Raw genomic sequence first — 22,776 nt, 5'->3', positions numbered from 1 at the left:
GCTTGATGCTGCATACTTTGGTCTCAGGTAAACAAGGGCCATGTTCATAAATAGGTATGGTGTTAGGGAGGAAAAAGGTAAAGCACCTTCCATTTTTTAAAGCCTCTGATCTGAAAATGGCAGCTACAACTTCAAACAGCTTGTCACACAGCAACAGAGCATTAATTTCATGGCAGTACCGTTTTGTGATATTATGAAGCAGAGCAACTGGTTTTTTCCAGGTTTTTCTCTCACACTTTTCGTCTTTGATCTCAAAAGTGACACGTCAGGTAGGATGTGAAAAGAATACTTAGATGTACCCTCTCCTTCCCGAGAGGGATACAGAGCACATCTACCGAAGTACGTCTCTAAAATTCTAGCTCCTTTTGTTGCTTGCTTTGTTTTAATAGCTTTAGGAAGATAACGGACAGAAGTTTCTTCTACCTTGCTGCTATTTATTCTGCTAGTAAGTAGAATAAAAATACAAGAATATTTAGTCTCAGAACTACCTGCCTATTTCCAAGGTAAAAAGGTTGTTTCGGTCAGTCAGTTACTTTGAAAATCAGAGGAATTTGAAAATAAGAGGAATGCAACTGGTATGTCAGGGCACGACTTCCATGCTGCGGCTGAAAACCAATGTTGTTCAGCATGATACTATCTGTTAAAAACACCATTGCATAATCATCCTATTTCTCCTGCTACATGGGGGGAAGACAGTGTCTAGCATCAGGGAATGCTGATGAACCATCTTCCAGATTCACAAACCGTTGTCACGAATAGGAACACAGCATTTATTGGCACAAAGGCTCTTTCCACGTGGAGCTCGGGTGTGAGAATGGAACGTTCTTTTCTAAGACAGATCTTAACGGATATCATGGGAAAACTCCTCTCCAGTGTTTTGAATACGGTGGTAGTTAAGGGTGTTTATGGAAGAATATTCTGAGTTTTTAGAAATCTAAACCGACAACTGTGACTCTTGAGGAACGCCATTAGAATTAATTACTTCATTAAAGTGAACATGTACTTGGTTCTGAAAGGTATTACAAACGTGGAAGAGTGGTGTGGTACAACATAATGTCCTGCACACAGATCTTCAGAGGCTCTGTGGTATTGAATGTATTTTTACCCTCAGCTCTACTTTTTACATTTTGTGTGCTTTGGAACTACCTCAGCATCTACAGGGATAAGGTAATAGAGCCTTTGAAATTAACCAGCATGAGGACACATTAACTTGTCTCCATTATGTCAATATAGCTAAAAAAAGAAAATTGGCCAATTAATGTGTAACAATAAGAGGTAATGGATTTAACATTGAGCAAGATTATTACCTGATATTTTATAAGCAGTTACCTGAAGACACAGAAATCATCAGTACAGAAGCGTGGAAAAGACTTAACACTTTATTTCCAGATACAAAAATTCCAACAGAAAGAAGTCAGACGAAAGCTGGTGATTTTACTTCAAACTGCAGTCACAGGCATTTGGTCTGAGTTGCTTTATTGATCTAACATCTGTCACCAGCTGTCACACGTGGTCAGGCTTGGTTCCTGAGATGCAGCAGCAAACCAATAGTCCGTCAGAGCAGTAAAACAGTGTACACCACCTTGCTGAAGAAACTCAAAGACAGCTCCAGGCATCTCCCTAAAGAACACACACAGCTTCTGGCCAGTAACAGCTACTAATTTGAAACTCTTCTTTCCATGTGAAAGTACGGTATTTTTCCCTTTTTCACAAACAGCTTTCAGTTCAAAGATTGCTTCAGAACCTGAGTGCAAATTATCTTGGTGTATTTGTATAGAGAAGTCAACAGAATGCTTATGACTTTTTTTTTTCCCCCATAAAATTAATCATTCTCTTTGTATCAGAAAGATGAAAATTAGGAAAATACAGAATGGCAGACGTGCTGGGTTCACATACAGTGTGACTGAAATCTCTAGCCCCAAAGTAACATTCAAAATACTCATGTTTGAATAAGCCATTCTCTGAATTGAATCTGTGATAATTTGTAGGCTTATTTAAAATGGCTGGAACGGGAAGGGAAGGAACCGAAGTTGCCTGGACTAAATCTGTCCCACAAACAGCTTTTCTTCCTCAACTTTGCCCAGGTAATAACCCTTGAATACCCACTACATGCTACGTGAAAGTATAAATCGGGTTAGTCTAGAGTTTAGAGAGAAAATCAGTGTTGAGTTCTGCTTGGAAAGTTGTTGTATCTATTCTGCTTCCTCTATAAAACATATTCCCAGCTATATTGTAACAAATGGGATGTCTCTTAGAAGAAAAAACTTTGAAAAACAGGGAAAAGGTATCGGAATTGAATTCCCTTTAATGCTGACCCACTAATGATAAATTTTCCTTGTCTAGGTTTGGTGTGGTTCCTACAGACCAGAATATGCCAGCCAGTCAATAAAGACAGATGTTCACAGCCCTCTGAAGTACAGGTGGGTTTATTTACTGATAGCATTGCTTGGTTCAATGCTTTGCACCAATACAGCACAAAAGGAGAGAGCGGCTCATTGCTAGTAGCTGGCTGCTGACAGACAAGATAAACATAGGCTAACTTTTGGAAATCGTGCCACAGCAGGACACTGCTGAAGAGTACATTCCTTTACTTAGCCTGGTGAGTTTGCCAACTTACACAGAATACTTGTTGTAGCTCTTAATTAGCTGCATGAGCTGTGTTCTTGCAGAGCTGGCGCCTCATGCTCTGAGACTGGAACTGGGTTATCTGACTGTAAATCACCTCATGGACATAGCTTTCTGTTTTCCAGAGCAGTGGTCTCCATGCAGTGCATCCACATAAATAAGTTCCTTCTCTTTGTTCAGGGTGATGGGATCTCTGCAGAACTTCGAAGCCTTCTCAGAGGTGTTCCACTGTAAAAAAGGCACATCCATGCATCCTGCAGAAAAATGCAGAGTTTGGTAACCAAAGGAACACTGGCAAGAATGACAGATACTCTGGTGACACAGTGAACAGTTTTTGCCAATGACGTGCCTGATGTTTTCCCGTTCAGTCACAGCCAAGGCCAATGGTGCAGCTACTGTAGTTTGAATCAAGGAAACTACAGCACTCAAGCTCTCATGGTTCCACTGGGAAGTGCAAAAGAATCTCAGTGACTGAGGGGCTGTGCTGAAAGCCACAGTATGCTCCAGAACAGACATGACTGTTTGAAACGACATCCTGACTGTTACTAAGATACCACATCAGGGTTACAAAGACTAATTCTTAAAAATAAAAGACAAACCAACAAGCAACTACAGATCTATTTTTCAGAAAGGAACAATACTTTTAATATGTCTTACAACTGCGCCTTCTGAGATTCAGCAAACCTGTTTGAGGTGTTTCACTGAACTGTTTTCTAGTATTCCGATACCATTTCTGGTGCATTCTTCCCAGGTTCAGGATACAGCTAGTTGAAATTCTCATATTATCTGTCTATTTGCACTTTGATTACTGCTTTGATGTAAGAGATTGCTATTTGTCTTGATATGTTACAAAATGAGCTGTATGTTAAAATGCCTGTCAGCTGCTGACTTAATGCAGAACTGCACTCTCCTGTTTGAGTTCTTCTGCTCCAAAGAGCAACTGTATCATGACCTTAAAGTGAGGTATTACTAGGTAGAAAGATCAATTTTAGGAGTAAAAATTCTATTGTTATGGATAAAACTACAGGGTCTCTTCCTTCAAAGATATATTTTAAAAGATGCTTATTCTTGTAGAAGTGTATAAAATTATTTTGGGCAAATAATTGAATGGAAACAATTAAGTAGTTCTTAATCCCAAGCCTGATCATTTTGCCATAGTCTATTTTTCAGTATTTACACTTGAAAATATGACAAATGTTAAATTTTAATTAAAACAAAACCACAGTAGCCAATTTAGCAAGGATTTTGCTATAGAAACATTAGGGTGGCTTTTTAAGTAACTTTTCTAATATGATGATACTATTTTAAACTGCCAACACTTAATAGTGAATTTTAAATATTCTTCCAGCAAATGCTTTTTCTTTCTAGAACAGGAATCGCTGGAAAGCGAGATAGTAACTACAAGTACTTAGCTCATGAAGTGCCAAATCACACTGCTCATTTGCTTCACTTATTTTGTTTGCACACCACTAACAAGAGGTTTGATCGCCTACACAACAGGGAATGAAGCAAAAATCACTTAAGAGGAAAAGCTTTGCCCAACAGAGATGACCCACTGAAGTATTCTGGCCTATTTGACAACAAGAGCTGGATAGATCACTGAATGAAGCCCTCTAAACTTTGTTCGTTTTATCTGCTACAGTGAAATCAAGTTGCAGATAAATTGCAGCTTTTACTGTAGCTGGGAATATATAGTTCAACAGCATCTTACTTCTATCTTCAAAGTAATCTTGGAAGATTACTTTGTCAGAGAATCAGTGCTACCTCAGGGATTAACCACTCATCTGTGCCCTTCAAAGTCTGAGTTAAGTATAGAAGAGAGAATAAGTACTTACATAGGGTTGAGTTGCAGGTTTATTCCTTTAATCTCTCTTCAAAAAGATTAAGAACAGACTGTTCAGCACTCACCAGTAAAGTTGCCTACTGCAAACAAGTCTTACACAAAGCACAGAATTTGGCTTTCACCTCAGCTAATAGAGGAAAATTGTTTCACATCTGATTCGTTTCTGTGCTGCACCTCAGATGACTACATACACAGGCCTCTTCAAGGAAACGCAGCCTAAATTGCATTTGGTTTTATGTTAAAGCTGTGTCTATTAACTGGGGAGAATTGCACTTGAGCCCTTTCCAGAACAAACAAAATTCTTATTCTACACCGGGATTAAGCTCACTTAAATGGCTCAAAAGCTCTCAAAGGAAACCTTTACAGAACCAGGCATGTATTCCTCTACCTAGGAAAAGTGGGATCAGATCTGCAGCAAAACACCTCTGTGAGCAGAATTTTTCCAGTAGGGTGAAGTATTTTCTGCAGGAGCTTCTGATTTCTGCCCAGTAACATTTATTTGCCCCCCGTCTTAACACGTGGCTTGGTGTCCTTTAGCAGAGGGGATGCAAGTTAAAGCTAGGAAGTAACAGACACAAATGGATAGCTTAGACATTAATGAAGTTTTGGTTCAAACTGACTGGCTTCTGACTCCATCCAGAACTAGAACCATGCTGCAAGACTGCAGAAGTAGCAGGAGACCACTGGGATTCTAGTGCCCTAAAAGGCTTCCTGCATATTACATCATTTTACGCTGGCCATCATAAGGGAGGTAAGAGGCCAACACACCAACAAACTAGTGAGAATTAAGACTAAGTTCTGCATAACAACAGTGCTTTAAGGTGCTTGCAACTAGATGTTGAAAGCAAGCCTAGTAATGTTCCATTTTGGTTTTTATCCACTGCAACAACAAAGTAGTTTTGCTCTTGAATGATCCAAATGTTCTTGGCCCATATCTTGTTAAAACTGTCATAGAGACTAGGTTTGCATTTGCTTCTGGATTGGATTATACATGTAATAGGGTAGAAACTTTATTGTTTCTGAGGTGTTATCTATGTAGCTACCAACATGACCTAAAACCCGTAGAATGAAATGCTGTCCAAGCTTTGTCCTGGGCATTAAGTGAGGTTAACCATTATCACATCTAAAACTGATCCTTACTGATAGATCATTTGACTACTGTTTCCTATTTGAAGAAGTTTAATTTATTTTAGCATTAAATGACTGGTCACAAGATAGTCAAGTGCTCTGACAAATCAGCTTTTGTAACTTGATTATATGTGTATGGTGGCAGGCAAAATAAACTGTATTTATCTGCATTTTGTCTATCTTCATTTACTATGACTTTCCATGCTATGCTGCATGTGCATAGTAAAGCTGAATTTCTTATTCAGGCAATGAAAATGTTTCCCTTGTTTATCTAACACCTTCACATGGCTCTTCCAGTAAGCTAAGCCAGCCAAAGTGCATTTCTTTCCTCTGTCCTCGTGTACCTTTAAGAGTCTGGTGTTCACGGTGCATCAGGACTCTCCAAGAAAAGCATCCTGGCCTTGAGACGCCTTCAATTTCCCCCCACATACCACAGTAATAGACACCCATTTTCCCAGTTTGTTCTGAGAGAAAGGAGCTCTCCCTGGGGCTCTAAAGGGAATCCTGCTATGCTCTGAACATTATGTTCCTTTTGTCAGCTTTGCTCAGAGCTGAACAATAACAGTTAGGTCTAGATTAATCTGGCAAATACAGATTTCATAACAGCTTTCAGTAGTTTACTTATCATCATGAAAATGTTTTTATTCTAGGGTTATTATAAGGAGAGAGACATTTTATATACTACACTGAGCAGTAATTTGTCTGCTAAGTCTCTAGTAACTGTACCTCTGGATAACATACAATTGGAATACTTAAGGGACAGTAAGGAGAAGCAAATTTGATGAAGAACTTGAAAAGCTTTTGATGTAAAATCCAAGAGGATATATGGAAATAAACAAAACCAACACATACAGAAACCAACACATTCTGTTAATTGCCAACACGAACAGTATCACAAACTTAAGGATAGAATCTGGCACGGTATCTTGATGCATATCATACGTACTCGTGTTTGTAGTGATGCAGCAGACATACAGGACTACTAATGCATGAAGGCAAGTTTACCACAAGTAAGCAGTATGGAGAACAGAGAGTCCTTGTGGCTTCGTTTTTGCTTCATTTTTCCATGCTCTTTTTCCATTATCTGGTGAGCTCTTGACTTCACTGCAAGAAACACAAGAGTAATGATGGCTGGGGAGCAGGTTATATATCCCAGCGCATTCCCAACCTGCTGGAAAGGTCCTTTACTCATGAGACAATTCAGAATTATGCACAAGAGCATAACCACACAGTTACAAAAGAAGAGTCTGCCAAAGTTGTGACTGGTAATACAGTGCTATAGTCCAGTTAAAACTGTTTATAAGAGCTATAAGTATGCTACAAATATTACAGTGGTATTAACTTAAGTACTATTTAGTTACTTGAAATGGTCCTGGGGCTGGTCAGATTTGCATCTAATCCTTGTCTGAAAGCACAAGCTGTTGTCCTGGATTACTACATTCACATGGCAGTTCTGGCCTAGAGAATTATTTTATATTCATTCACTGGAGTCTTAGCAGAGGGACTGTGAAACCGTCTGATACCCGACTGCTAGGCAGTCGCTGCCTACTGCTGGGAAACTCAGGCAAGTGACAACAGTATGTATATGCCAAGCAAGGGAACCAGCACACAACTGTGCAGAGGTCAGGTGGAGGAGGTTCACACGGCTGACAATTTAATTACCCTGCAAAATCATTAAGCTCTGGAGATGTGCCATTAGAAGTTCTGGCACATGCAACTGCTAAAGGGATAATTAAAATGTGCCTGGGAGGTTTTATTCCAAGTTATTATTACAGCACATGGAAGTTACATTATTTTTCTCTTCTAAGTTTATTATGCCTCCCACCTGCAGAAGAATCTCTCCATCTGTTGCTTTCTGTCTTTGCCAGCACAGCCCAAGTGCATAAGCTACAACCACCCATCACAGTCCCACACGTGCCCTCTTATTTCACCCCTATTGCGGTCATAAATCCCCTCCGCAGTCACAGCCCCTACATCATGATAGCTACCAGCGACCTTGATGACACAAGAAGAGACACGAGCTCCGAGTAAGTTGCTGCTCTGCAGCAGGTTGCCTTTCTGGAGCCTGGTTGGACTTTGGTGCTTAGTGGATCACGGAGCAACTTGGCTGCACGCAGGCATCTTTCTGTCCCAGGTGCACCCCATCACCAGGGGGGTCCCCACGGGTGGGTTTGGTGCTAGCCCAGCTGCCCCAGGGCACCACACAAATTGTGAGAGGGCTCTGGCACTTGGCAGACTGAGGGTTTGAGTTTTTCCAAAACTGAGAAGAGCACAAAAAGCTAGGACCCCAGCCACGCAGCAGCCTGGAGGGGGGAAATAAAAAAGCCTTCATAAAATTACATATAGCTCCTACACACAGGTATTTAGACAGATACAAGGAACTTCTGCACCTCTTGGTACAGGAACCTTTATTTCATTTATTTTCCGCCGCTGAGATGTTCTTACAGATAGCAAATTTGGCTCTTATTTCATTTCCCCAGGGCCCCGGCAGTCACTGTAAAAGAAAAAAGTGTTTCCCTTACTTACCTGTGTGCAGCACACCCCACTGAGACTGCAGCAACAGCATCTTCTCTGGGAATGGTGTGTTCAAGAAGTCCCACCTGCAGAGCAATAACACCCCAGATCATCTCAAACCACGGTGCCCACACCCGCCTCTTATGAGTATTTGGGAAGTCCATGGCCAACACAGTAAATCAAAAGGGTTTATAATTTTGTGAGGCAAAATGGGCATAACTAAAACAAATTTACTATTTGGAGTTACATCCTTAGAAAGAGATAGAGAATCTAGAAGGAAGAAGCTTTTTGTAGTGTAAGCCAGACCTCAGCCAAGGTTTTTCAAAACAAAAATGGATAGTGAAAGGACATCTTTCCAAGGGGAAAAAAACGTTCATTTGTAAGGTACACCCCCTTCTCTCATGGACATTTGCAAAAATTTAACGCTGATACTTAGAAACTTATTGTTCTGCCTCCCAAACTCAGAACCTTGTTTAACCTAAGAAAACTTGCTTTTTCCATAGGAAAAGCAGCAGTGACTTGTTGAATTTTTTTGACTGTCCCATTCCCACCTCTCAGGTCTCAGGAAGCAAATGCAAACAGTTTCACTTTAATTCATGTGTGAGTAAGCATCTAAGAGGAACTGCAGATAGCCTTCCTTGTTTAGAAAGCTGCTGCTCAAGTCCAACAAGCTGCTATTCTTCCCCTCTAAATTTGGAGAGCATTGCTGCAGCAGTTACAACAACTCCTAATCTGAAGCCTGGCATACCACAGTGTTTTAGACAGATAAGTCTGAACACACGACTGAGGTAGCGTCTGGCTGGCAGTCTCGAGACAAGGTTGGGAAAAAAAAAAAGTATCGTTCACGCAACAGTTTTACAGAATATCAGCAGCAGAGTGCAAGCCAGCAAGAGCAAGGAGCCAGCACGCAGAGACCTGACCAAGTAACTCATGGTGCTCCTACCTGAGGTTTCATGCTTTCCTCAGCAGTCGTAGAGCTGTGATGACTTCTCAGGTATTTTCAAAGGAACGTAGTCACCTGGGGAGCCCTGTGTGTGACCATCTTTTTCCTGTTACCTGCACGAGTAAATAATGCATTTCACATTAGTTAAGAATGAAGCTGTCCTAAAACGTAAGTTTATAATATTTTTTAAAGGAATGCCCAACAACCCAGAGCTTTCACTACTGAAACAGGGCTTATGCATGCCAGGAAGTAACAAGATGCATGCTCATAACCTGCAGAGCTTTCGGACACATTTTACCCCACACATTGTGCCCTACCAAAACCAATAAAGCCCATCAGGCACTCACACACTGTACTGCTTCTGTTATTTATGGCTGCTTCCAGGCTATGTTCGGTGTAAGAGCTGTTTGTGTCTGTCCTTAGAGACGTGGGTGAACAGCCCCCAGCCCAGCCCTTCCACCACCCCTTACCCCCAACCCTACACAGCCTCAACCACAAGAGCAAACAAATGCAGGTAACGGGGCAGAAATCGGAAGCTCCTGCAGAAAATACTTCATCCTAGTGGAAAATTCTGTTCACAGAGGTGTTTTGCTGCAGAGCTGATTTTGTTTTACATTCATAGGTACTTAAGCATCACAGAGGCTCTGCTACACACCCAGGAAAAGCAGATTCCCTTCTGATGTTTTCCAGGAGGGGGAGGGAGCCCTTTCCTGCTCCCATGCTGCCACCTGGCGACAGAGCAGGCTCCAACTCCTAAAACAGACCAAAAGATTAAACACGAGCAAGATTTTTCAAACTCCAGTACGTAAAACGCACGCCTGCTGTAGATGCCACCCACACTGCTTCTGCGGCACGGTTTGCACTTCAGCTGATTCCCAACAGGAGTTCTCTGTATGTGCCTGGGAAATAAGGTGCTGCGGACAAGAGGGAAGAGGAAGCACAGGAAATTCCTGTCGTACATCAGTCGTCCCCAGCTGCTGGTCGCCAAACAATGACTGGGCTGGACGACACGGCTCTTTACACGGCTCTCAAAAACAAAGCCACAACTGCTGCCTGAAGGCTGTGACAAATCCCTCCTCCAGGGGAGGAGGCTGACCCAGTGCTACTCGGCTCTTCTTCAGGCAGTTCTCTGACTTGCCATTTGGAGCTTTGGTTTGAAAGTTTGTTCGCGAGAGCTTTTAACTAAGGGACGGACATAACCCTTCATAAACGTGCATCGCAGAACAAGCAGGAATAAACCACTAGCAGGTTTTACAGTCAGCCACGTGGTTTTGGTGGAAAACATCCAACCCCGTGAAGCGTAAGCCAGCTGCCGAAGAACTAATTCAGAGAAAAAGTCAGGAAAAAAAAAAATGTTCACCCAGTGAGTGTTTCTATGGATTTTTTATGATGTATTCAGTAAGTCATACACATTTTGCATGGGCATCTTGTAAGCAAAACCCTTCAGTGTAATCAGAAGCACTGTTGGAAAAAATACACTCTCTAAATGTGCTTTACACCTTACCCCATTCGTCTGTCCACATATAAGCAGTCACAGCATCATATGGAGAGAAACTGGGAGGTAGAAGGGATTTTCCAGCACTGGCCGACACCTGATGACTGAAATGAAACAAAGTGAAACACAGCCACGGGAAGGTGGTTTTATGGTAGCTGTGCCCTCTGGTGGCTAAAAATTTAAATTCTTACAAACTTTTCAAGGGCTTTAGCTTGATAAAATTGTTGGCTAACACAACTCGATGAGGGATTTCTAGCCAAAACATCCCCTGTGTTCGCATGCAAGCAGCAGAATTACCACATCTGTTTTACCTGCTTTTAGTGCTTTGCACCTAAATATGAGCTTACCCAAAGGTCAGGCTGTTGTCACAACTATTAGGAAAGAAGAAACCCCAGCGACCCCGTGCCTCCTCCAGAGCTGCTTACCAATGAGGGGAGGGATCTGCTCCCCTCACTGTCCTCCCACCTGAATCCAGGGCCTGCCTTTTACAGCTCCCAAACCTCCACCAAGCATTACCAGCAGCATCACTGCAACCCAAGGAAGCAAGCTGGTGGCAAAACAAAAATGACAAAGCACAACAAAAGCGTGCTTTGAACTCTCAGAGAAGTGGCAGGAAGGCATTAGAGGGTGCCCAGTACTGCAGTGATCCAGGCTGCTTCCTCTCAATGCCAGGTGAAAAAAATCAGGTGAAAGGAGGACTTGGATCCCAGCTGCTGCCTGTAGGGCCACCCAGTGGACAGGTGTAAGGCTTTTCCACCCAGGTGAGGAGGTTTTGGGTGGCTGGGAGGCACAGTGCCTGAGGAGGAGCTCTGTACAATTCAGCTGGGATGTGTGAGCGGCTCCTGCTTACCTCAGGGGGTTCAAGGTGTAAAGGTGATGGAGTCATGAGAATATAGATAGCAGACAAGAACATAAGCTCCTTTCACTTCACAGAAAGCTTATTTGGAAGGCTGACGTGGTATTTTCAGGGGGCCAAGTGGCTGTGTACCCCACAGAGACAGGACCCAGCAGAAGTTGCACACAGATGCATTTTATTGCTCTCTACAAACCCAGAGACGCATACACGGTATGCACACATGCCATAGGGCTGTCCCAAGAGTGGGAGAAACACCATCCACCATGAATTACACCACTTAATACAGACAGCAATCATTATTATAATGAAAATGATAGAAAAAGCACAGCTTACACCCAAAATGTATAACATTGACCAATCAAGCTTCTTATCTACCACTTTTCTTTAACATAAAGCAGTAACACACTCTTTTCCTAAATCGAAAAAAGCAGCAGAACAGTAGAAATATTCCACATAGTTTCCTACCTCCTGTTCATCCATCACACTTCATACACTAGGACTATCAGAGGGTCAATAGAGAAAAATCCAAGGCAGAACAAAGCCACCTGTGATGCAGGACAAGTTATAAGCAAGCAGGGGGAAATGACATTTAACCAAGTGTGGGTGAACAGAAGGGTGGGACGTTTATCCTCCAGGATGACTGAGCAAACAGGCGCTGCTAGTCAAGCCAGAGCAAAGCCGATGGCTCGTACAGGTCATATCAGAGAAATCTCTCCTACAGCAATTCTCGTCCGTCACAACTGTGACATCTACAAAACACCCTCCTCCAGTCTGAAGACATTGCCCCCCGACCAGGCAACGCTGGGTGCTGTGCCACCAGTGCCCACAGCTTCAATATTCAGCAGAATGCCTCAACTTCTGCCAAAGGATCCCATGAAAGTCAGAAGTCTGCCATTCTTTTCACACATAAATAAAACACAGGGGGAAATCGTATTCCCTACAGGAGAGAGGATCAGAGCTGGACTACCAGATGCAGTCAGATCCTTCCTCTGGACTCTAAAGGCAAAGGTCCGTGGAGCGAGGACTCCCCTGACTACCAGGGCCTCCAGAGAGTACCAGTGTCTTTTGGAGATGCTTGCTTCAGGGCGCTGGGCTTGCCGGGGGAAAAGGCAACCTCTTGAGCTGCTGCCTGGCTCTTCTGGAAGTGACTTAAGAGCTTGGTCTGTGTCTCAGTTCGGACTTTATGAAGAGAGAGGAAATGGAAAGCTTCTTGCAGACACCTAGAGTAGCCCTCTCTGAAGTCAAACTGAGAGCTTTTATGGAAGGATGCTACAGCTAGAAGAAAAAAGAGGGAGGAGAAAGAAATAGAAGTTTAGAGCAGTTGTTCATGGCTAGAGATTCATAAAACTGTAACAGCTTTATAGTAAGCTGGAGACTGAAGTAAACTCGATACTCACTCTTCAGCTGCAGCTGGCTCTGCTGTTTCAGGTAGCTGACGGTCATCTCCAGGATGTCGGCTTTCTCCAGCTTGGAGTTGGGCTGGTGCCTCTGGAACTCCTTCTCCAGGAGCAGCTTCAGCTGCTCGATGCTGCTGTTAATCCGGTCCCGGCGCATTTTCTCCACCACCGGCTTCCTGAGCTGTAAAAAGCAAAGGAAAAGAGACCCACGGTTAGATCTCTGCCACCTCACACTGTTCCCAAATAACGTGGGACAGTTTCTCAGCTGCTGTAACTTGCTATGAGAACAGCTGAGAGCGTGGCTCCGAGCTGCCTCTCTGCAGCTGGACTTACTTTGTTTTTCTCCTTTGGCGTCAGCAGGTTGTCAGGCTCCAGGAACACAGCGCTGGGAGCCATCTGTCCTGAGAGGAGGGAAGGTCTCAGAGTGGGAATCCAGGAGAAACGTGGTGCTGGAAGCTGCCTTTACCCTATATTTATACCCCGCAGCTTCCCGGAGAGCCTGTGGGTCTGCGGCTCGGCGGAGTTTCCCACACTGCAGGGCCAATCAGCGAGATGGGCAGCACAAAGGGAGAAGCTGCTATTCTTGCATGCTCGGCTGGCAGTGAATAGCCCGGGGATAATGACCTTCTCCCAGATGAGCAGGTGGGGAATGCGTGGGGCGTGAAAGAGCGGGATCCGAATTACGCCTCAGAAGCTGGGAAAGAGCTGGCCATCCGGGGCAGGGGCTGCTGAGCACCACTGCACGTCAGTGGCATTCCCAGCACACCGGGACACGGAGGCTGGTCACTGATGGCAGGACCCCAACAGCTCCATGCAGGTCCCTCTGGGGACACTCCGAGGCACACGCGTACACGTGCGTGGCTGCACACGCACACACGAGCGGTTTCTGTAAGCCCCTTTGCCTTGTGCTCACTGCAAGGCACTCGATTGTACTCCCTTAGGTGAGTGTGGCACAGCTGAAACAGAGAAGTGCTTTTCTGGCTTGCCTCACTGCAAAGAAATACATAAAAACCATAAATACACATAGTTTTCCAAAAAGTTCCTCTTTTGAACTTTGGTCTCCTCCTCGAGATCTCGGGCACCTCTTTGGGACACTCTCAAGCCCTGTGACAAGCACCTGAGGTTGCTGCTTCCAAACACCTGCACGACCAAACCGAGAGGAGGAAGATCTGAGTGTGGGGCTCAGGTCAGCCTCACGTGCTGATTTCTCACTTCTTTCCCAAAACTTGTTTTGCTCTAAGTCCTTTATTTCATCTACACACAGAACAAATTCACTTAGCCCACAAAATTGTTAGAAATCAAGTTCCTGACTCCTTGTTTTGCAGGGGCTTGGTTTCTGTACTGAGATGCAGCCTCTGCTCCAGCAGTGCCTGCAGCTGGGGGTGTTAATGGTGCTGCCCTCTGCATCCCATAAACACCCCCGGAGATTCACGCTGCAAAACTCGAACCAGATCTGCCTGCACCTAACCTGGCCCCTGCCCATGCAAGTGCTGCTTGCTTTTACGAGCTGCAGCCGCACACAGCTGGAGAAGGGAACAGCAGCAGCGTGTTCCCTGCATCCTCTACACCCACAACCTGCATGGAGAAAGCTGCCAGCAGCGTGTGTCAGAGCCGCGCTGCTCCCAGATTGACTCCCTGTGTGCTCTGAGACCCCATCGGTGCAATTCACCTTCCTGTGAGCTTCGGTATCCCCTCTGCAAGAACCAACACAGGCGTGGTAGTTGTCAGATAAAGTCTGTAAAGTAATGCTGGGGTTTGGTTGGGGTCTCTTACTGAAATGGAAAAGGTGCTAAGTAAATCCTGTTTGTGCTTACATTAATTTATGTGTGGTCATCTATATATTGACATATTTTAACATGAATGCACACACACATGCCTACATATCTCTCTCACCCTGCAACTCATTTATTTCTAGGCCCAGGTAAGGCTTCAGTGCCCTCCTGCAGGCTCTGCTGCTCCGTCCCCATTGTGCTGCTGCTGAATAGGCTCCCTTCTTGCCGCACAGAGCAGCAGCTGTTGGGCTCCGAGGCTTTTATGTCAAGTTGTGGGAAAGTTTTTGTGACACCATTTCACATGTTCTCCTCAAAGCTGGTGGATTATCTCTGAGCTCATGTAATGCCACCTCTGAAACCAATCTTTCCCTCTGCGCATCCCTCTGGGGGAGATTCCCTGAAACAGAAACTCCTGAGCAGTAACTCATTGCTGGAGCTCATTAACCAAGTGCATGAAGAAGAAATGTGGCAACTACAAAATCAGCAGTGGCCACTGGCAACTTTGCTAGGGACAATTTCTGTTTCCCTGACTGACTCGCTAGGAAGCAGCTCTAAGTCCTATTTCCCCTTGCAGCACAGGTCCAAGGAAGGACCTGTTTAGTCCAAGACCTGTTTAGTCCAAGGAAGGTGTTACAAGTACCAGATGCCCTCCCTGTACCAGCTTTTCTAGCAGCTCAGCTCCCCACATTTGGCCAGCCCAAAGGCAAGCAGCAACAAGGAAAAGTTGTGCCAGCGCCTCGCCAGATCGCAGGGCAGCAGTGGTCGTGCCCTTGGCACAAGAGGTGCCAGTGCTCCAACTTTCTTCCCCATTAGGATCCAGATTGACCCGAAGCCTGCTGCTGAGACGGCTGAATGCTTATTTAATCTCCTGTAGCCTTGAGAAATTCACTTTACCACAGAGGATGGCGGCCCTCTAACCTTAGAGATACAAAATGTCCCCCCAGATGATATATCCATGGAGGTTCCTACATCCTTGCTCTGTGCCACATGTTGATTTTAAAGTATCTCAAATAAAAGCATATATTTAAAATAGCTTTTTATTTTCTCTGTAGTTTCGCAGTCTGTGAGGGGTAAAACCAGCCAATTACTGACCATCCTGGAACAGTAACTCAAATGAGATGCCCAGTTACCCAAAATGGATGCTCTGTTTCTGCTTTGGTTGGAAATCCTGAAGAAAAACAATAATAAAAATCACCCCTGGTATAAAGTTAATTGAGCCAGTGGACGTTGCGCTAAGGATAATGAATTCTGAATTACCCACATCTAGTGTGGTCCCACAGAGAATATTGGACAGAAAAGTTACGGCGATCCCGAGATGCTGGATCTGGGTGTTTGAAACAGGGCCTGAGCAAGAGCCTTCCCCCAGAAACTCGGCCAGATGTTAGCTCTGTAGGGTGACTCAAGGATGCTGCTGCTTTCCCAGGTCTGGAGGGCCGCTCCTTGCCCCCGTTGCCTCTCTCCTGCTCTGTGCTGCCCAGATGGCCTTTTGGGAGCAGGGTTTCCCACTGAACACAATGCAGAGGCAAGCACCGTTGCTAATGTGGTTTGTAGCCAGGCACACTTCCTTTGTGACGGGCATGAATGCGGTTAAGAAATGGTGTGGGAAACCCCAAGGTACGCCAACTTCCCCAGCCTTATGTCAGGGGTGTTGAGAGCGCCAAGGTGCCGGGGAGCAACGCCCCAGAGAACGGGGCAGGGGGCTCAGCTAAGTGCTTCGTCCTACAGAGCACACTGAGGTGGAAAATAAAATGGGTCCCGTCCTAACAGCCCCATGCAGGTGGAGGTCCTCGCTGGAGCCAGCAGGCACTCCGGCCTCTGGGGAGCAGGCTGCTACTTTCAGCCTGTAGGGTCTGTACCTACAGGGCTGCTTTCGAGTCTCCGGGTACACAAATCACCTCCACAGGGGGATTTATCCACATTTGCCCCTGACAAACACCAGGACCAGAATCTCGTTATTATTACCAGCATCAATTACTGCTTCCCATTTCTTTCCTCTAAACACCGCGGAACAGTGCAGAAGTGTTAATGAAGAGAAGAGCTTCCCCGCAATATCGCTGGTATAAAATCTGAGCTAATTTTCTTAAAAGCCAAGCCTGGCTCCTGCAGCTCCTGGCCAACACCTGAGCCCACATCAGGGCCAAGGGGCAGTTCCTGGCCCACCTGTAATGAGCCCGCACAGCAGGCAGGCATCAACTCCTCAGGAACGGGAGGCTGGGTGAGCAACAGGGGCCATACACAGCTATCACCATGCCCTCACGGTCCATAAAAGAGTCACCTCTTGCCCTTGGCACTGTGCAGCAAAGAGATGTGAAAATCCCACCACCAAGTATGGTGATGCTGCCTGCCCTGGGGGCGTTCCAGAGCTCAGCATTTCCATGTTTGTTCCAGGAAAGCCCGTGGGCTGGCACGTGGAGCTAGGGGTCCATGCCCCATCGTATCCCTACCTGTGACGTGCTGTGATGTTTGCCATCGCATTCAGGCAGGCCAGGCTTCACTAACACCAGCAAGACAGAGGACTGAGCAGCATGGGGAAGGGGCAGCCTGCCTGTGACACGGCAGCAGAGGCTTGGTGTCCACCAAGGCCTCCATGGATGGTCACAGCAAAACAAAATCATGTTATTGCGGCAAAGCTGAACTGTGGCAATGCCTCACCTGCAGCAGGATCCCCAGGCTGGCAGGAGGGAATCCGTCCTGTAATGACACCCTACAGTTACGTTACAACAAGCAGCAGTTCAGAGCAACACACCGGGGCACTGAAGGACTGGACAAGCTTCTCGATCTGTTTCCAACAGTTTGCACGAGCTTGGGAGTGGCTCAACTGATAGCAAGGGTCTGCGTTTCCAGGGACATATTAAACAAATCTGAGGAATTAAAGAAACAGAACAGAGTATGTGGCTCAGGGGCCTTGGTGTGGGCTGACGCCACCTCTGCTGCCTTCAGTGGGGCAATTTTCTTTGGCCTCACGGGCGGAAGAGCAAGATTCTGCTCCTGCAGCTCGTTCCTCTGGATTTCCTCCTAGCCCTGCCTCGCTCTGCTGTTGGCAGTCCCGTCTTCGAGCCTGGCATTTCTGTTTCCCTGCATAGCTTCCTTCACCTCTTTCCTTTTCCTTGGGCATCACGCAGGTTTTTATAATCTGATTTTTCGTCCTGTCACTCTTTTTCCCTCTGTGTCACAGGCAGATGTGGTCTGAGCATAGGAGTGTCTTACAGCCCCTCAGACTGTGTGAGTTTGGAGTCCCTTCCAGTTTCCCACACTGCTCCCCTATTCACTGCATTCAGGCAGAGGATAAAGGAAGTGTGCCATGCTACAAGCTGAATTAGAAATGGTGTTTGACTTCCCTTTGTACTTCACAGAAACCTTGCTCTGGGTAGACCATCTGCATAGCACTCACTGCGGAGAAAACCATTGATCAAGGCCTGTCAGCCCAGCTGGGGGAACTTGGGAAAGTAATTCCTTGTGCCACTTCACTTCTTTAGGGCTTAACATCTGGCTGCAGGGGGAGGCGACAGTTGATGGTTTAACAGTCGTGCTTCCTTTCAAGTTTGGGATGCTGTTTTGATCCCCTATAAGCCTTTCTGAAATCCTGTTTTTAATAACATGGAAAGCATCCAGAAGACCAGGAATAATGCACTGGCTTTGCATTTTCAAAGTGCTTTACAAATACCAGCTAATGAATTCTCAGCAACCTCCTCTGCAAGATGAGGATGTATTATTAGTGACGTTTTACAAAGGAAGAAAATGAGGCAGAAAGGAGGAACCCAATATTTCAAACAGCCTCATGGTTGCAGTGCTTCTATACCCAAGTGGTCCGTTTGGGACTTTTACAAAGATGCTCAGCACTCACTTTTGTTTTAATTAGTTTTGTCAGCTCTGAAAAGCAGCCAGCTCCCCAGCTTGTGGGAGAACTTGGATTACCTGCCCAGACCACACTTGGAGTCGTGCCTCTCCTCAATAAGCAGATGCAAAAATTCTCCTTTGCTCTCAAGTTCAGCAGTGGGTTTTGAGAAGGGTGTTCAGCACAATTTTTTCAAGTCCATGAACTGGCTGAAAAGGAAGATGCGCTCAAATGCTTGATCAGGAAATACTTGATAACCTCATCAAAAGAAATGAACTTGATCTCTTGGAAAAGCAAACCAAGATTTAGTTTGTTTATTCTTGCTCCTGGGGACCAACCAAGCCTCAGTATTAAGCTGCTTCAGTTAACAGCTTCCCCCCCAAACTAGCGCTGTAAATGCTCGTAGGCACAGTTTATGCTGCCAGCTACACAGGTGACCTTCTGGGGGTCGTTCTCCTACCCACTGCCTCTCTAGACTGTTTCCTTCAGAGCTGGGCTCTGTTTGTTGCACCACATTCCCTTGACACTGACATCTGACAAGGTGCCTTGCCTGGAGCATGATGGTGAGGGCATCCAACCCTGCCTTACGTGCCATGTGAGTTCCTAAGTGTGTTCCTCTGCTAAACCTCTGCCCGGCTCTCGACTAGGTTATCTTGCTTCTGAAAAACCCCTCTTGTCAGGCAGATCCATCCTCATTCTGCTACCTGCTCAACCCACCTTGCCTGCCACACCAAGTGGTCCTTGGGACCAGACCCTGAAACCACCCTCCCAATCTTAAACCTGCTCCTCTGAAATCCTTTCTCTGCAGGAGAACTTTTACTCCCCAAAATGTTTGGCAAGGCTATCTGCTAAGTCTTGGAATTTTATCACGAGCTATATGATACTTACGGCCTTCAGTAGGAGTTCATGTCAGAAAGGTTTGTTAAACCCCTACAACTTTCAGCTCATTTCATGATTTGTTGAAGCCCAAATTTTGACATTTGAAAGGTTGGCATTAATACCAGATCAGTGTAAAAACTGAATACCACCATCATGAAAAAATAATAAATAAATAAATAAATAAATAAAACACAGGGAAGGAAGTGCATGAGCTCAGCAGCTTGTGTTTGCTCCATCCCTTGGCAGTGCCAGGCTTCTCCCCTCCCCTAGTAGGAGCCGAGGCGGTGACTGATGGGCTCTAGGAATTTCGGAGGGCTTTGGGAGCGTGTGTCCCCACTGGAGTCACCAGTATTTGGGGGGGTTTAGGCTCTCCAAACTGGCAGCACGTGCAAGAAAACTGCTGTGGCTCGGCGCTGCCCCGGAGCTGGGACCAGCTGTGGTACCAAGACCCTAACGCAGCACCAACCGGCATGGCTGGGTCCCCAGCAAGGGCAGGAGGAGAGGATATTTTCTGTGACTGTTTTATACAGGATTTTGAAGGAGGAGGGTGGTAAACACATAACATGGTGGCTCCCGCAAAGCCTGCTCCCAGGGCAATGTGTTCCTTTGAGACATAATTGATTCCTGCCATCAGGCACCAGCCTGCTCTCCCCCAGGGTCAGCGCTTTCCCACATCCAACCCCATTATCCCACAGACCATGCCTTTTGTACAACACACTCCAGCTATTCATGTGCAAAGCAGCTGTAATCCCCAGACCTTTCAGAGTCAATATACCAGGAAATAATAAATCCCTCTTGTGCACTCTTGAATATGCTGAGAGGTGACTTGTGGGAATTTCAGCTGGGCAGAAAAATAATAAATTCTCCTTAATTTTTAATTATTTGTAATACTCACTGTAGTAAGACTATGTCATTGGGGCATGACGATTTCAGGGTCACCCACACAAGCAGCTATGGAAATTGCTTTTGCCTCTAACAACCCTGAAAATGCAGATCGAGTTGTCTCATGTGTTTCTTAATGATCAAAGTCCACTTTCCTCCCCTTATGCACCTGGGAATGGCAGCATATTAAGCATTCTGAATCCAAAGAAAAACTAATTTTAAAGGTTAAACATGTAAAGAATGTACTTTACAGTAATTAAAGGTATTTTTGGCCAAGGTTCTGATGTCTAAAGAAGGCAGGATGATGCCATGCTAATGACATTTAATGTAATATTTTATACAGTCAGTCTAACAACAACATAACCTTTTCCCCTGGAAGAGGCAGGTTTCACTACACTTCCACTCTGTTGGTTCAGACGGAAGAATTATGTTTGGCTTGTGCTAGTGGAAGAAGCCAATCCTGAATAGCAAGCTCTGCAAGGTAATTTCTGGCAGGCAGGGTGAGGTGCACCTGGAGGGCTGGGAGAAGGGACCTTCCTCTGTGACACAACGGCAAGCAGTGGCTCATAAATTAAAAAAAAGTGTCAAAGAATTATTAGGAATCCCCTCCAATAGACAGCACCCTGTCTTTTAAAACCTCATCCAAGGAAACACCAAGAAGCAAATCACAAGAGGATAAAGCTGAAGGGGTGTGGTGACACTGCAGGGATTTGAAACCCTAGTGCCAAAACCTAGGAACCTCAGACACTAGGTCATGTCTGCACACGAGTGTGGCCCAAAAGACAGACCCTTCAGTTACACCAGGCATTCAAAGATACCATCAGCAGAGATCTATCAGCATCGGTCTATGTGTTCTAGGTGTTCTCACTGCTGTCTTCCTCAGCAATACAGTTGCTATCATGGTACCCATGAAAGCTAGGGCAGAGCTGGTGCAGTCCTGAATCTCTTCTCTTTTACCTGTGCCCACAAACCTCTCCAGCAATGCTAACCAGGGGCTGGCCTGAGGGAGAGGAGCTCACCAGAGGTCAGGCTGCACACAGGACAGATCCTGCCCGGCCCTGCTTTGCAGCAGCGGTGACAAAGGGATGCCCCAGTACTGCAGCTGGCCACCCCGTGTGCGAACCTGCATCCCTGCCCCCTTGCCCCACGCTGCCCCTTTCTCCCGGTGAACACAAATCCCTGAGAAACTCCTGCCCGCACAGCCAAACACGCGCTTTTCAGCCGTGCTGAGTGAAAAAGCCATGCGGGTTCAGAGTGCCCTGCTGACAGCGCGGGCTCCACAAAGGAGTTATTAGCACCAGGCTGTGTGGGTTTGAATTTCTCTGCGTTTCCCATACTTTTCCCCTATTGATAACATTTCTTGTTGGGACAATAGAAGCGTGCCTCGCAACTACTCACAACATTAGTGATGGTGCTTGAACCTGAATGATTTAAAGGGAAAGGATCCAACTCCCAAAAGACCATCTGGCTATCAGTTATAATACAGCAATAAAGGTCAGGGCTGCTTCTCAGGAGTTGGGAGAAAGATGTTCTTTGACATCGAAGAGTCTCTTTAACCAGCTTGGTACATGCCTACCTGTCACCTCCCAGCTTCCAGGCCTGACACCCCTGCTCCCTTTTGAGGAGAGAGCGAGCACAGGACGCCCAGTGCTGGAGGAAGGCCAGTCAAAGACTACAGAAGAAAGGGCAACACCTTATTGTAGCTGGCAAAACCCAGGGCATGGTCTCTGAGCCGTATCTTATCTTGCATCATAATCTTTTGACCGGTTCAAAGTCTTCCTGAGATGACTTGTCTCCTGGCTTTCCCACAACATGGGGATAAAGGGCTCGGAGGACAACATCTGCCCTTAACAAAGAGCTAAGCCCATTCAGGCCGCACAATGCGAGCCATGAAGCTGGCTATTGCGGTGACACCTCCCTCCTTCCTTCCAACTGCCCCTTACGCGGGCTTTGCTTCAGGATTTCCAAGCAGGAACGTGTCTTTGACTGTCTTACCTGGCCACACGCTTCCCCTCTCTATTTCCATTTCCAGACCCTTCCAGGTGTGCAGGGAGCAGATGAGCCCACCTCCATGCAGCTTTGCTCTAGAGCTTCCCGGCTGGCTTTCAGTGCTGCCTTGGGACAGAAACCAGAAACAGAAACCAGAGGTGACTCAAGTGTCCACAAAGATTCACTCTTTTTCTTGCCTTTCCTACAAAATAGGTAACGTTGGCTTAATTTTTAGCCCAGTCTGCAGCGGAGCAGGGCGATGCTCCTGGCTGGGACGAGAATGTGGCATGCCAGGAGCTGCTTGGCTGCCCTTAACAAAAGCAAAGGGAACACTGGTGCGATGGGCTCACTGCCCCGTGTGTTAATGGGGAAGAGACAGAGGTCACAATCTCCACTGGCTTCACATTCCTTATTTATTAACCCTGTCCACCACCCTGAGTGGCACACGTTGGGCCAACAGACCTGTTGTTTCACCACCTCAGCTCACCCGTTACTGCTGCAAAAAAGTGTAAGAACCATATGGAGAAGCACAAACACACACACAGCCCCCAGCAAACTGCAGCTGGCAGGCTGGCTGCAAAGCACCCTCTCAAGAAAGAGCAGCGAGATGTCCCTGGT

The 22,776-nt window shown here is 45.9% G+C and overlaps 2 protein-coding genes across 22 annotated transcripts in view; one reads left to right on the top strand and one right to left on the bottom strand.

Moving 5' to 3' along the window:
• Nucleotides 1-5,766, top strand: part of MMEL1 (membrane metalloendopeptidase like 1) — a 29,362-nt gene extending 23,596 nt beyond the window's left edge. For both annotated transcript variants that reach the window (XM_072026869.1, XM_005011035.6), the window contains exons 21-23: nucleotides 1,989-2,084; nucleotides 2,344-2,420; nucleotides 2,806-5,766. In XM_072026869.1, coding sequence (XP_071882970.1) covers nucleotides 1,989-2,084; nucleotides 2,344-2,420; nucleotides 2,806-2,905 — 273 coding nt within the window. In that variant the 3' untranslated portion in view covers nucleotides 2,906-5,766. The remainder of the gene's footprint in view (nucleotides 1-1,988; nucleotides 2,085-2,343; nucleotides 2,421-2,805) is intronic.
• The window catches only part of LOC101799414 (transcription factor HES-5), a 30,636-nt gene continuing 9,226 nt past the window's right edge, over nucleotides 1,367-22,776 (bottom strand). For 6 of the 20 annotated variants that reach the window (XM_072026885.1, XM_072026886.1, XM_038166660.2 and 3 more), the window contains 9 exons: nucleotides 13,135-22,284; nucleotides 12,802-12,982; nucleotides 10,974-12,679; nucleotides 10,558-10,652; nucleotides 9,709-9,806; nucleotides 9,054-9,166; nucleotides 8,123-8,196; nucleotides 6,543-6,700; nucleotides 1,367-2,879 (listed from right to left, as the gene is read on the bottom strand). In XM_072026885.1, coding sequence (XP_071882986.1) covers nucleotides 12,438-12,679; nucleotides 12,802-12,982; nucleotides 13,135-13,197 — 486 coding nt within the window. In that variant the 5' untranslated portion in view covers nucleotides 13,198-22,284 and the 3' untranslated portion in view covers nucleotides 1,367-2,879; nucleotides 6,543-6,700; nucleotides 8,123-8,196; ... (2 more) ...; nucleotides 10,558-10,652; nucleotides 10,974-12,437. Of the gene's footprint in view, nucleotides 2,880-6,542; nucleotides 6,701-7,591; nucleotides 7,900-8,122; nucleotides 8,197-9,053; nucleotides 9,167-9,708; nucleotides 9,807-9,869; nucleotides 10,374-10,557; nucleotides 10,653-10,895; nucleotides 12,680-12,801; nucleotides 12,983-13,134; nucleotides 22,285-22,776 lie in introns of all 20 variants that reach the window. The other 14 variants (XM_038166661.2, XM_038166645.2, XM_072026874.1 and 11 more) reach the window with 13 other exon arrangements.

This window comes from Anas platyrhynchos, chromosome 22 (genome assembly GCF_047663525.1).
Source record: "Anas platyrhynchos isolate ZD024472 breed Pekin duck chromosome 22, IASCAAS_PekinDuck_T2T, whole genome shotgun sequence".
Classification (NCBI taxonomy): domain Eukaryota; kingdom Metazoa; phylum Chordata; class Aves; order Anseriformes; family Anatidae; genus Anas; species Anas platyrhynchos.
This window is presented reverse-complemented; position numbering and strand designations above follow the sequence as displayed.